We start from the raw sequence: 13,208 nt of genomic DNA on the forward strand, positions 1-13,208 counted from the left end.
GCCAAAGGGGCCACTCCCCACAAACAAATCCCTGGTGGTCTAGTGGGCAAATCGTGGCGAGACACAGCCCCCCCAAAGGAGAGCAACCCTTGCCCAAGGGGTCACTCTTCCTCCAAAAAAATCCCTGGTGGCCTAGTGGGCCCTAGATTTAAAAAAAAAGAGGCGAGATCTGGGGCAGACAGCCAAAAACATAGCCCCCAAAGGGGAGTGACCCTTGCCTAAGGGGCCACTCCCCACAAAGTGCCGCTTTTAAAATAAATATGGCTAAATCTGAGTCCCCCCCCTCCCCCCCAATAATCATTGCCCCCTTAAGGGGAGCGACCCTTGCCTAAGGGGCCGCCCAACCCAAATAGTAAATAAATATCGCCATTTAAAAAATAAATCCCTGGATCTAGTCGGCATTCCTGCTACACGATCACACGATCGTGCAGCAGAAATGCACAAAAGATGCCTCTTTTGTTAAATCCCCCCCCCCCCCCCCCCCACTTCCCACGAGGAGAAACTTACCTCTTCTCTTCCCAACGTGCTGGAAGCAAATGGCTTCCACCACGTTGGGAATCCTCTAATGACGTGGAGAGGGGGTCGGGGGAAGGGCTTCCCCTGCCTTCCCCGGTGGGGGCACGTAGATGGGTGGCCCACGGGGGTGGGTGCTAGGATGGCTGGGAGCCGTCCTACTCACACGCCACCTGTGACGTCTGACGGCTCCCGGCTGTCCAACGCACGGAAAGGGTTAATAAAGCAATATGGACCCTCCTCCTTTTCAGGTAATTATGCACTGTATACCTCTTGCTCATTGACCCCAGTCCCCTTACATCCAGATGAGGAATTTAATAATACCCTGGGCGGCTGCCATACTTGACGGTATTGAAAAGTTGCCCAGCTCACCGCACCACCCCCCGAGCAACCCCTGAATCTCTGTAACAACCCTACTCAGCGGAAAAAAACACATCACATAGAAAAACAACTTCCCATAACTTACAACTCCCTGATCCCAGAGCAGCTCGACAACGATCGGCTGGCCAAACCTTACCCAATTCACTAACCACCAATGTAGGGTAAGGACCATTGTGGTACCCACCCGTTATCAGCCAGTAGATCTAAGTTAACATCTAGCTCAAAGTACAGTCTAAGCTGGAACTGCTTCCATATTGTCCACAGGTGCTGTAGGATCTCATCCTTGCTCTAGTCTTTGGATATTTTTGCCCTCTTAGCAGGCATCGAGGCGCATGCCCAGTAGATGATGGAGGGGTGTGGGGGTCAGTGGACCAGCTTCACCCACTTTTTCACTCCAGGTAGAAGTATGGCAAAATCCACCAGATAAGTTTGAAACATTAGTGCAGCAGACACAACCCCCTGATGATTTAAGGGTCCTCTACCAGGACCTTATAATGAAGAAACACTGCAGTCAGCCAGGCATCGGCCAATCTGCCTCTTCGCCAGGGCTCAAGTCCTAAATAAAGAAGTAGGGGGACTATTAAGGTTAGGCAGTATGCAAGTGAAATCATGACGGAAACCATCACAGCTCATGAGGTCATGATGCGTGACATTGCATGTGACATCACAGGAAGTGACATCACTGGAAGTGACATCACAAAAAGTGCCATCAGATATTAAGACCTCACACATATGTTTATCAGGTATCTCATGAGTAAATTTAAGCGCATTATGAGATTTAACAAATGAGATTTGGCATTGGGTAGTGCCAAAAAAGTGGCGCTGTCCTGAAGCAAAATCTGGGCCTCAACTAATACATTTATTTTTGTAAACCCTGTCACAAAGAAATTGGTTGCAAAGTCTACATTTTCAAATATTTGATTGGGTTAAGGCATCTGCTGTGAAGGTGCCCGGTAAATCTCAGGGAATAGTAATGGTGAGATAACTCTGTTGGTTAATGCACTTGCTGAACAGATCTGTGTTTTGTAAAGTCCGAGATTTCAGCCATAGTAGTAGAGAAGGTAAATGTTTCTCCTACAAAGCACATCATCTAACACGCAGGTAACAGATTTTTATTTTAAGTAGATATTAAAGTGGGTTACTGCTTTTAACAGAGAGATCCTTTTGTTACCTGCAGTTCATAAATTGTAATCCTTCTAAAAGACCACAGTGAGGTGTGAAGGACATGACTCCCACACCTTGTAACCCTGTCTCATGTAACTCATCTTGTATATTGATTTACACATGTATATGATTTATTGTCAATGTATAATGTGTATGTTACGTAAAGAGCTCTGACACCTTGCATTGGGTTGCATAGCGCTATAAAAGAAATAAAGTAGTGCTATTGAAATTGTTATTTGTGTAAATACTGGGACAGACTTACACATTTGACATTCTTACAGTGCATGCATCTTTTATATACAAGGAACTGAACAAAGGCAAAAGCATGCCTCTCAAGTACCTGTTAAGAGATAACAAGCTGTGTGCCTTTGGTCCCCCTCTGGCATTTACATTTCAGTGTGAGGTTCCAGGCCGCCCCCAGTATGGATATTCAAACATAAGCAAACCTGATGGCCCCTTATCTTCAACCCAGTTGGAGGTAAAAAAAACTCCCTTGCTGCCTGCGCGTTGCTGCTAGGAATGGAAAGCAGACAACGTGCAGGTGCTGCTGAACGTGTCTCGGTGTCTGAAAATTACACCGGGACAAGTTCAGCATATTTCTGTGGGGCCCAACTTCTTTGCAGGGGGGACGGCATCCACCCTGTAAAAATAGTGGGTGGACGCTGTATACCTGTGTGCACCCTCGACTTGTTCCATGCTCATCGTCCCCAAAATGTCATCCACTGCTGATCCCAAGGGGCAGCCACTGCCCAAGCGATAGTTAAATGGGCTCAAAGTAGTAATCAGCGCTCCAGCACCCCTCCATCCAGTTCAATTAATGCCCCCATCAAAGCGCTCACCACACTCCAGGAAAGCACTTCCCAGCATCAGGGGACCGCCGCGCTGAGGGCTCGCAATCGCCAATCTCTGTGCTAGCCTCACCACCGGGCCTGCCCGCTCTATCAAAAGCTGTATCTCTAGTGCCGTTGGGCGCATTCATGCACAGCGCGGGTCACGGTGGGTAGTCCCCACCCATCCCTGCAGTCACCCATGGCCCGCAATACCCACGAAGAGAGGGGGGAGTCGGTGATGTCTGCCACAGTCTCGCCCAAAACACAGCGGGCCGCACAGACCACGGAGGCCGCAGACCTAATTGCCTCCCCCTGCTGAACGCGGCATCGAAGACGCGCATTGGCATAGCCAATAGGTCTCTCCTTTGGGAACTTATAAGTGTTTAGTTATAGTTGTTTAGTGACTATAAAGTAAGTGGGGCACCAGATAAAAAAAAAGTCTGAAAATTGAGGTCAATGCTGAAACATTGAGAGCTTATGGGCAACATCATCAATAGTTGGCACCCAAACATGAAAATTTTACAGAAGCATTGTTTTCCTGATCAATGCACTGTATATACATATAGACTTGCCTTAAACTGCACTACTATTGTTACAGGTAAGTAATGAATTCATTTCTCAATTACCAGTTTGAATAGATCTCTATCGGTAAGTGCACATTTTGTGGTAAACTTCCTGAAAGGGAATGTATTTTGTGGAACAAAGCATATACAACAGTGGCATACAATAATCTCCAAATGATTCAACTAGCTGGCACATGTGCCTGTAGCTCAATCTTTAGGGCCTCGTCTCTATCCTGAGGTATGTGCATCCCTGCTTAATCCCAAAGGGCTGATCACAAGTAACTGGAATTACTGCCCGAACTGAGATTCCAGTGTTATCGGTGGAATAAAGCAGTCCGGTGTCCAACAAGCACAACCTGATTGGTGGGAACACAACAGGAGCTGCAGGTTCCCTGGATAAGAAGGGGTTGTGCATTTGTATTAGTTTATTGCGCTTAAATGCCCCCTCCATCAGTGATGCTGTTAATGGATACCACAGCTCAAGTTGACAGAGGAAGACCCATGGTAGCGACATAAAGTACGAGACTGCCGGAGAGACCGTATCCCTTCATTGCAACCTTGCACCTGGAGACTCTTGTGCATGCAAGATGCAGCAACTAGCTTCAGTAGAGCGTTTGTGCAGCACAAGACCGCCTTGAAAGAGAGAGAGAGTGCGAGAGAGAGAGTGCGAGAGAATAGTGCGAGAGAGAGTGCGAGCAAGTGAAAGAGTTTGCGAGCGAAAGAGAGAGTGCGAGCGAAAGAGAGAGTGAGGGGGGAATGAAAAATGACAATGCCGCAGTAACCTGATCCCAAGTGGGGGAGGTGTGCTGTGTCTGCCTACTGGAACTCAAACAAGCAGCAGCTGTATTGAAGCACTTATGCTTGTGCTGGCCTCCGCCTTGCGGGAGCGAGCAGCGGCGGCGCCAGAGCCATATGTTTTCAATTAGCACGCGTGCCGGTGCTCGCTCCCGCAAGGTGGATGCCAGCACAAGCATGAGTGTGCTTGAAAAGGAGCAGACCGATTTCTGAAGGTCATCTCCTAGAGCAGCGCATGCGCACTGCCTAGGCGAGACCTAAAAAAAGGGGAGCGCTGGCCCCTGGGGCTCCAAAGACCTGGGCAAACTCTGCAACCCCAGTCCCTCTGAGGACCGCCCCAGTCTCGTCACATAGGGGAAAGGTTCACCTACTTCAATTATTTAGGCATTCCCCATTCCTCACCTCTGGTACGGGCATTGCGACAGGAAGGACTGTCACACCAGGGAGCTCGGCGAGAACACGTCTACATGAGTCCTCTTTGTAGCTACGCCCCTCTTTTTATTATACTTATAATGACGGAAAATGTTGTTTAGCCAGAAGTTGACAATGTGCCCCAGTAAGCACATTATATTGGCAAAAAAATGCTTAAAAACCTTGGAAATATATTAACATTTCAGCACTGAACAAATATACAAGGTCAGAGGTGTTTTGGAGAATTCTCCAGCCTGTCACACTTGCTCCAGTACCTAGGTGGGGCTCATGACCGAAGCAATGCCTTGATTGAAATATTTAGTACTGGTGGAGTTTACTTTCATGGAGAACCGGAGGATATTCGGGCACAGGAAGTAAGGAAAGTTATGTCAACAATTTTGAGTCTAACATTGTACTTGTTCATAGTCGACTATAGTTTATCTGCTATAAGTACCAAGTAATATGAACTACACATGTATCTATGCTGACCTATATAGCGCCACTCTAACTACAATGAGCCGGAGCCCTATAAAATAGAGAGAAGAATTGCATTCATATAGAGGTGTTGTAGCAGACCTCAGGCATATCTCGGGGCTAACAGTTAGCCACAAATAATCACCCGTGTTCCCATTGGTGCTCGAAGCTCCACATAGATTATTCAGGCTCGGTGCCCACTGCATACATTAGGCCTCTACTGCATTCTGTTATTTGGGTATCAGCCTCTACCACGCCCACTCTGTCTTGTTGGACAGCAACCTGGGTAGTGCCGCAGGATCTTTGTATTGCCAGGAGGCCTTCAGGACTTCTCTACCATTATCTGTCCCGAGCCGTATAGCAATCTCCAAGATACTGATAGTTCTTCGGCTACTTTATTACTTTGCAAACCTTCCCCTGGAAGAAGTATTTTGGACAGTTAAACTTGCTAATGACAACCCTCCTATGGGGAACACGGTGGCAGAAAATAAATTGGCTAAGCTGAGATTGCCTCAGGATAAGTGTGGATGGGGAGCTCCCAACGTTTACTGGTCGTGGCCTGATGGCCCAGTTCCAGTGGATGGCGGGACCATGGATACTCAATTGCCCAGGCCCAAGCTGGAGCACTGAACATGCTACTATTCCCTGGGAGCTAGTCTCGAATGCCATAACCTTGTGCAAAAAGAGCTTTACATACACTTGCGCTACATTACCGTTTGCCCCAACGCTACCCTTACGCTGACTCCCTATAGAGTTGGGACCTCTTTTCGGGCTCGGAGTTGGAGATGTGTGAGGAGGCTGATCATCACATCCTCAGGGACTTATATGGGGGGGGGGTTGCTTAAGGACTTATTCCCACAAGGCCAACTCCTCCAATATGGGAGGATTCAAGGGCTAAAAATATGCCCTTTACAAATGCTCTGCTGCATGCACTACATTCATGGCCGCAGAATGTTAACTTTGTTAAATGTAAAGCGCGAACTACTCGCCCTTAGGGGGGGAATTCAGGTACATGTAATACAGCCGGATCAGCAACAGCCTGCCCCAGCCGAAGTCCCCAAAGTTCCTCGCTGGGGCTGCCCACTCTCAGGCGACCCCTAACCATTCCTACAAGACCCTAAGCTCCCGACCCAGTGGGTCTCGAGACACGGCAGCCCTGTAGAAGCCGACACACCAGAACACGTCCTGGCCCGTACTCCCACTTCTAAGCGGCAGCCACCCGGAGGTCCCATGACAATCTCATGTTAAACGTTACTGCAGGTGGCTGGGGAAGGGAGTGGGGAGTTAGTTATTAATCGGATGTTAATAGCTAAACGGGAGAATAATGCATGTCACTTAAGGATGGGCGGGTGGTGGGATGGGGTTCAGCCTGCACGGAACAATAACGTGCATTTGCATCTGGATTGCCTTTAATGCCATGTACTCGCATGCTTCGTGTTGTCACTCCATTTCTGACATAGTAAGGTTAAACCAAATAATGCCTATTTGACAAGAAAAATCTAGAGCTGTTGTAGGAGAGGCCGTGGTGTGTTTTGTACGAAGTAAGGGAGATGGTGCTCACATAGGGCAGCGGTGGGATATGCATCTGTGATGGAAGAGGGAGGGATGTCACAGCAGGTTCAGGTAGTGTGTTGCTCAGGCTTTGTATAGCTCAGGTTTTTTTTTATAGGGCTGGTAACTTACAATGGTACTGATATGTTTTATGTGATATCATGGGTCCTTGGCTGGAAGTTTGCGTGGGTGAGTAGCATATATTACACTAAGTGATGCTTGTTTTTCACATTGAACAGTTTTAATTTTTAATAACCCAGATTTCTGCAACATAATAAATATTGTTTCTTTTCAGCCCATTCGACATATAAAATATTCGGTCATAAAGAAATCTTTGCTTGGTAGCGTATCTGACAGTGGAAACGTAACCTTGTGGGATGTAAATAGTCAAAATTCCTGTCACATCTTCGACAGTGCACACAAAGCCCCAGCTACGGAAATCTGCTTTTCTCCCGTGAATGACCTACTATTTGCAACCACTGGTTTAGACAAGAGAATCATTTTCTATGACACTGCAAGTAAAAAGTAAGTGATATTTCGTTGTATGACTCCTGTGTGTGTATTTGCGCCTATTGTCCAGTCTGATTTATATTTTATATGCAACATTAATGCAATGTTGACAATAATGTTTTGAATGCCCTGTTATATATGGCAGTGTATGTTTAGTTTCAAAGCATCTCGTGATAACTTTCTCTCTCATTCCCATCGAGATGTGAAGCTGTGCTGTGAGAGGCAGCTTCGAAAAGCCACTGCAGAGACGCTGTTGGGTTTTATTTTGATAGTGGAAAGAAGGGCCCTGCTAGTATGTTTTCCTCTGTGTATCTTGTTCCTTCCTCTGCGCAGTTCCTCGTTTTCCACTAATAGTCAAAACATTGCTTTTCATGGAATTGCACTCATCCACAAATGAGCATGGCACAAGAACCCGTTCCATTGTGTCTGTTGTCTGCCAGCTGAGTTCTGAGACTATGCCATAGCCAGTAATTTATAGCTTGCCACAATCATTTGTAGGGCCTGGGGGAGAGTATAAACAGACCAGGATGGCAACAGTTGCTTTTATATATGAAAATGAAAGCTGTCTTTTGGGACCTTTTGCGGTCTTTGACAAGGTGGACGTTAACATCCTAGAATGTTGCTTAAAGGAAGTCGGCTTTGAAGAGACAGTGCTTCTCTGGATTCTCTCATTCCTAGAAGTGAGCGCACAATATGTAACACTGGGGAACTTTCAAGACACCGAGGAGACTCTTTCCTCCATTGATTATCGAGCCCTCCCGCACAACACCACACACCAGGCCCTGCCCTCCAAGGAGAAACATGCCTCTCTGATAGAGTGTCTCCTTCATTGTATCTTTGCGGAATACACAGCCAGACTTCACGCCACGACAGATAAACCTGGCCACCTACTTGCATTGCAATCTCGCCAGGAGACGTACACTCTCCCAGTAACGGAGATAGCCCTGGACACTGGTCTCACCTTGCACTCCTAATCAACTATACTACAGGCATTCGGCTACTGTTATTCGAAGCTGTACAGGGTGCCTCCTGCTCTACTCCCTGACGTCCTAGTGCGCTTCCTTGCCCCTCTCTATCTTGCCTTCCATTAATGCCATTGAACACGAAGAACTTGACGAACTGATCACAGTGGCTGAGTATTCCGACCGCTACTCGGCTCACCTTGACCCCAAGCTGGCTGAGATGAGGCACACACTACCAGAGCACTCCCTGCACCCCTAGAGGAGTCCCTTCCGACCTCCCTCTCGAAACCGGACAGGAATTTCACTCCTCTCTCTTCCTTTCGGCCCATAGCCATTTTGAGCGATGACTATTAGATACTCTGCAAAGTACTTGACTAGCGGTATCTCATGGTGTTACCTGCCATTGTCCACCCAGACCATAATGGATCTGTCCCGGGCCGAAGCAATCTAACATTATCAGGCGGCTCTACTATGTTATGAACCAGGCGCCATTACATTACCCACAGGCAGCATGTCTCATATTGGACCTCGAGAAAGCCTTTGATTCCTCATCATGGGATTACCTCTTCAAGGTTCTGTAGGCGGTGGGTACCGGCCGGCGCCTTCTGGTGCACACAAAATTGCTGTACGCAAACCGACCTCCTGAGCAATCGCGGGTAGCCTGATCTCAGCCCCCTTTCCCATTAGCTGGGGAATTTGTAAGAGCTGCTTTCTCTCTCCCCTATTCTATTGCCATGGAACCACTGGCTCACTGTCTTCAACTATAGGGCCGACATTGTGGTATCTCCTTGGACAACACCACTCATGCAGTGTTGCTATACATAGACAACCTCTTAATATACCCTCGGGATGCGGCTGTAAACTCCAGCTACCTGTGGGACTGCGTGGGCTAGTTTCTTCATCTTTTCAGTGCTACTACCTTGCAACACAGCTTCAATACGTATCCAGATGGCTACCATGTATACAAGACCAATGCTGGGGAAAAGCCTCTTCCCATGCATATTCTTCATCAGCTACTTAACCCTACCATAAAGTTGCATTGCTCCAGGTCCCTTGTATGGGTGGCCAGGAAATGCCTCGCCAGGATTGCCCAGCTCCCTTACTCCCCCGCCATCCCTCTCCAGGGTCTTCCGGGACTCAGAGGGCACTTTATGGCCGACCAGCTGACAGAATTGCATGATTGTTCCCTTGATACGTGGGTGGACTCTTCCAAGATGCCCATCTTCTCACATTTGATCAGTAACGACAGGACCATGACTTTCCTCCTGGCCAATTCCTGTTACATGGGCAGGTAGCTGCCAATGAGTCTGTGGTGAACGATATGCGAAGAACCCTCTACTCAAGCTGTAAAAAAAACCTTATACACTATAGGGGAGGGCGTCACCAAGTAACATAGTTATACAAGGCAATCGAAGAACACATAGGAGTCACCTGACTCACCTTCGCCACGTCTAGGAAGAGGATTTGGCGCAGCCCCTACACGACACCGAATGGTCCAGAACCCTGGAGTCCCCCCAGGTGATAAAACGAAACCCATTCTTTAAAATTATTCAATACATGGTATTATACAGTGCGTATCTCATGCCCTCTTGGCTGCACTGCATGTTTCCCGAGGCCGATCTCACCTGTCCCAGATGCCAGGCTCAGACAGCCAACCTCCAGCACATGCTCTGGTCATGGCCCAGTATTGCCAGCTATTGGCATGCAATACACACCACATTGGTCACTGTTACAGAACTTGCGACGTTGAAATCCTGGGAGGCCACGGCCATAGGTATTGTCCCTAGGAGGAAGAATCATAAAGTGAGGGCATGCTTTGCCAATCTCGCCTCCCGCTACCTATGTGACTCCTCACCATTCATTGGAGAGCCTAACAGCCCTGACACCTCCCCAGTGTCACAGGGCCCTTCTCCGTAGTGGGTTGAAGCACGGAGTACTGCACTGCGAATAACCCTGCAACTCAAAGCGCCACATAGCAGCAGCCTGGGACATCATGCTTACCCACATCAAAGAGCTGACTGCTGTAGACACGCCCCCCCCACCCCCTCCCCCTCCCCTCTGAGATATTAGTAAGTCACTGTGGTCTTCTTTCTTTGCTCTCATTGACCTCACAATACCCCCCCGTGCTGAGTGAGTGACCTCCTCGTCCAAAAAGAAGAAATCTCAGGAGTTCCCATTGACTAATGCACTTCCACCTATATGTCAGCTCTCTTTGAAGCTTTAGCCAGTCTTTTGGCGACAAAGCACATTCATACGCATACAATACAGTTTATTATCAGTTTCTTAACTCTCTACAAGACTCCCATAACTGCATGTAGGCACCTTAGCAGTGGATGCGTCCCATCCTTTGAAATTTTAATGCCAGTAAAACTGTAATACTGATTACCAGGGGAAAAAAGAGCACCATCTTCAGGAGTACCTCTCCGGGCAGCCAAGAGTCCAGGGCCTAGGGGGATACCTTTGGGGGGGATCAGGACTCATTCCAGCTGAGGCCAGCAGCATGGCTCAGGCAGGTCCAGATGGTGCTGGTGAGCTGGCTGTGAAGTTGCAGGGCAGGCCTCTGGAAGCTTTTGTGTCCCTGCAGCTCAAACAAGAGTTTAGCCAACTGACACTTGAAGTGACTTCTGAGGAGCCTGGGCTGAAGGAGGCAGCAGGGCAATCCTTCTGAATCTTCCACAGGTCCAGGAGTGTTCTGATGAGGGCGCCACTTTTATACCTGATGCCAGTCTTTGTGTGGGGGAATCTCTGACCTTTGCCCCAAACTGGTTCTTTTCAGTTCCTTCCCTTCCCAGGTTCTAAACTGTCTAGGGGGATGACGGCAAGGTCAGGCCTCGTCTCTGGTTCCTCTGTGTGTGCTGCAGGCTGGGCTTTTTGAAGTGTGATCAAGGCAGGGCACAGCTCCTCCCCAGCTCTCCTGTTTGTACGACCTTCCTCTCGCTCCTAGGCCTCTTTTGTCTCAATGTCTGGAAGCAATCCACAACAGAAGAGCCATTCACAGTCATGTAACCCTGGACCCAGGTAGAAAGGCACAGTTGGTTTAAGCAGAAAAATGGCAGATTTCTTAAAGGTGCGTTTTTAGAATAGCAACTTAAAATTCAACCTTACAAATAAAGAGAATTTTAAATTGTACTTTATTTGGATGTAGACAGCATTTCTCTATCTGGTCCCAAACTGAATTTATGATTCATTAATGTAATATGGTAATCCAGTGTTCTTCCTCCAGGACTCATCCCTCAGCCCAACGCTCTTCAACGCATATATGACGCTGCTGGCCAACATTGTCAGATCCCACTGTCTCAATATAATTTCCTATGCAGACGACACCTCGCTCCTCCTCTCACTCGCCGACGACCCCACCACCACCAGAACCAACATCCACAGATGCATGGCAAACGTCACCGACTGGATGAAGAACAACTGCCTGCAGCTGAACACAGACAAGACAAAAGTACTGATCTATGCCAGCAGCAGAAACACATGGAACGACTAATGGTGGCCATCAGACCTAGGACACACACCCACTCCCTCCAACCACTCCAGAAACCTCGAGATAATCATTGACCACAAGCTCACCTTTAAATTACAGATCAACGCATTCTCCTCCGCCTGCTTCCTCACTCAGCACATGCTACGTAAGATCTTCAAGTGATTACCCCTACACACGAGGCCCACAGTGACACAGGTGCTCATCACCAGCCGATTGGACTACGGTAATGTCCTCTATGTAGGAATCGCCTTCCACCTTCCACAGATAGGAAAAAAGCCTTAGGGAATACGACGCGAAGGACGTCCGATTTAACATTTACGATGAGGGCCTTAGTTGGCATTGTTCTCCTGGCACTAAAAGACCAAATTGTAGAGGCTCATTTGATTTTTTTTCAATTGGTATTTGGAAAAGTTTGAATTTGGTCTAACTTTGACTAAAATAGTTCTAGGTTCTTGACTTAAAATAGTTCTAGGTTCTTCTGGTGGGCGGTTCACTGGTCCGTCCTTTCACTCCTCACATGCACGCACACTGCCGGAGGAGCAGCATATCGCAGCAGCTGTGCGCCGCTCCCTGTCCTTTGCGTACTCCCCCCTCGGCTCCATGGGTTGTCACACTTTTCCATTCCCATCTGCTCCCCAGTCGGAGGAGGATATTGGGGGGCAGGGGGAGCATTGAGCTTGAGGCACTGCGAGACACTGCCAAATCGGCTCACGGACCGTGAGCTAGGAAATCCAGGTAGCCCAGGGATCCAGGCTGGAGAGTGTGAGCCAAGAGGGAGCAAGCTGGCAAAGCAGAGCGGCGGTGACTGAGGATCTCTGTGGGGGGCCTGTGGATCCAACCAGGTGAATCCTACCAGATGAGGTGCTTTCAGGGTACAGTGAGCTCAGTGGCCTTGGAGAGTCACCACTGAAAGTGAATCCCCAATAGGCTCTACGGAGGTAGAGATGGGAAGGAAACATCTGCCAACCTAAGTGTCGCTGACACACCCGAAGGGGAAGCGCATATTAAGGACACAGAAGTGGCCGCAGGAGTGCGTGAGGATGCCCCCCCTTTCAAGGAAGGCCAAGAAGAAGCTGAAAAAACAATAAAGGGCAAAAGCTAAAAGAAGATCATTCATCCCGGCAACTTTGTCTAGCTGCAGTCTGGAGGTAGGAGATAATCCAAGGCTACTGTACCCGATCTTTAACATCAAACAGCAGATCACACCATGGGCACCAACGGAAGGAAATCCTCCCCAGTTGCTAATTGGTCCTATATCAGATCCTGGCCTGAATAAAGCACCGGTGGTAGTTCCCGAAAAGGCGGACGTCTGCACACAGATCAGGTCTTTTTAACAATCAAGACCTGAGACGCATAATGGACTGGAAGGACACAGCTCACCCTGCCAGAGGGAACAGCAGATAAAAGAAAGTCTAGCTAGTTTCTCAGCAGTGGTAGCAGGCCAACCGCAGCACAGAATCGACAAGCTCTCACTAAACTTTGGCTGGCACACGTTAGCACAGGCGAAGGAGAAGCGTCCAACGGACTCACCCATGTCAAAAGAAACGCCTTAAACAAATGAGGTGAT

The 13,208-nt window shown here is 48.3% G+C and overlaps 1 protein-coding gene across 3 annotated transcripts in view; it reads left to right on the forward strand.

Annotated features, from left to right (window-relative positions):
• Window positions 1-13,208, forward strand: part of NEDD1 (NEDD1 gamma-tubulin ring complex targeting factor) — a 307,814-nt gene that overhangs the window by 75,216 nt on the left and 219,390 nt on the right. For all 3 annotated transcript variants that reach the window (XM_085653831.1, XM_085653833.1, XM_085653832.1), the window contains exon 6: window positions 6,978-7,207. In XM_085653831.1, coding sequence (XP_085509957.1) covers window positions 6,978-7,207 — 230 coding nt within the window. The remainder of the gene's footprint in view (window positions 1-6,977; window positions 7,208-13,208) is intronic.

Source organism: Triturus cristatus, chromosome 4_1, assembly GCF_964204655.1.
Source record: "Triturus cristatus chromosome 4_1, aTriCri1.1, whole genome shotgun sequence".
In the NCBI taxonomy this organism is placed as follows: Eukaryota; Metazoa; Chordata; class Amphibia; order Caudata; family Salamandridae; genus Triturus; species Triturus cristatus.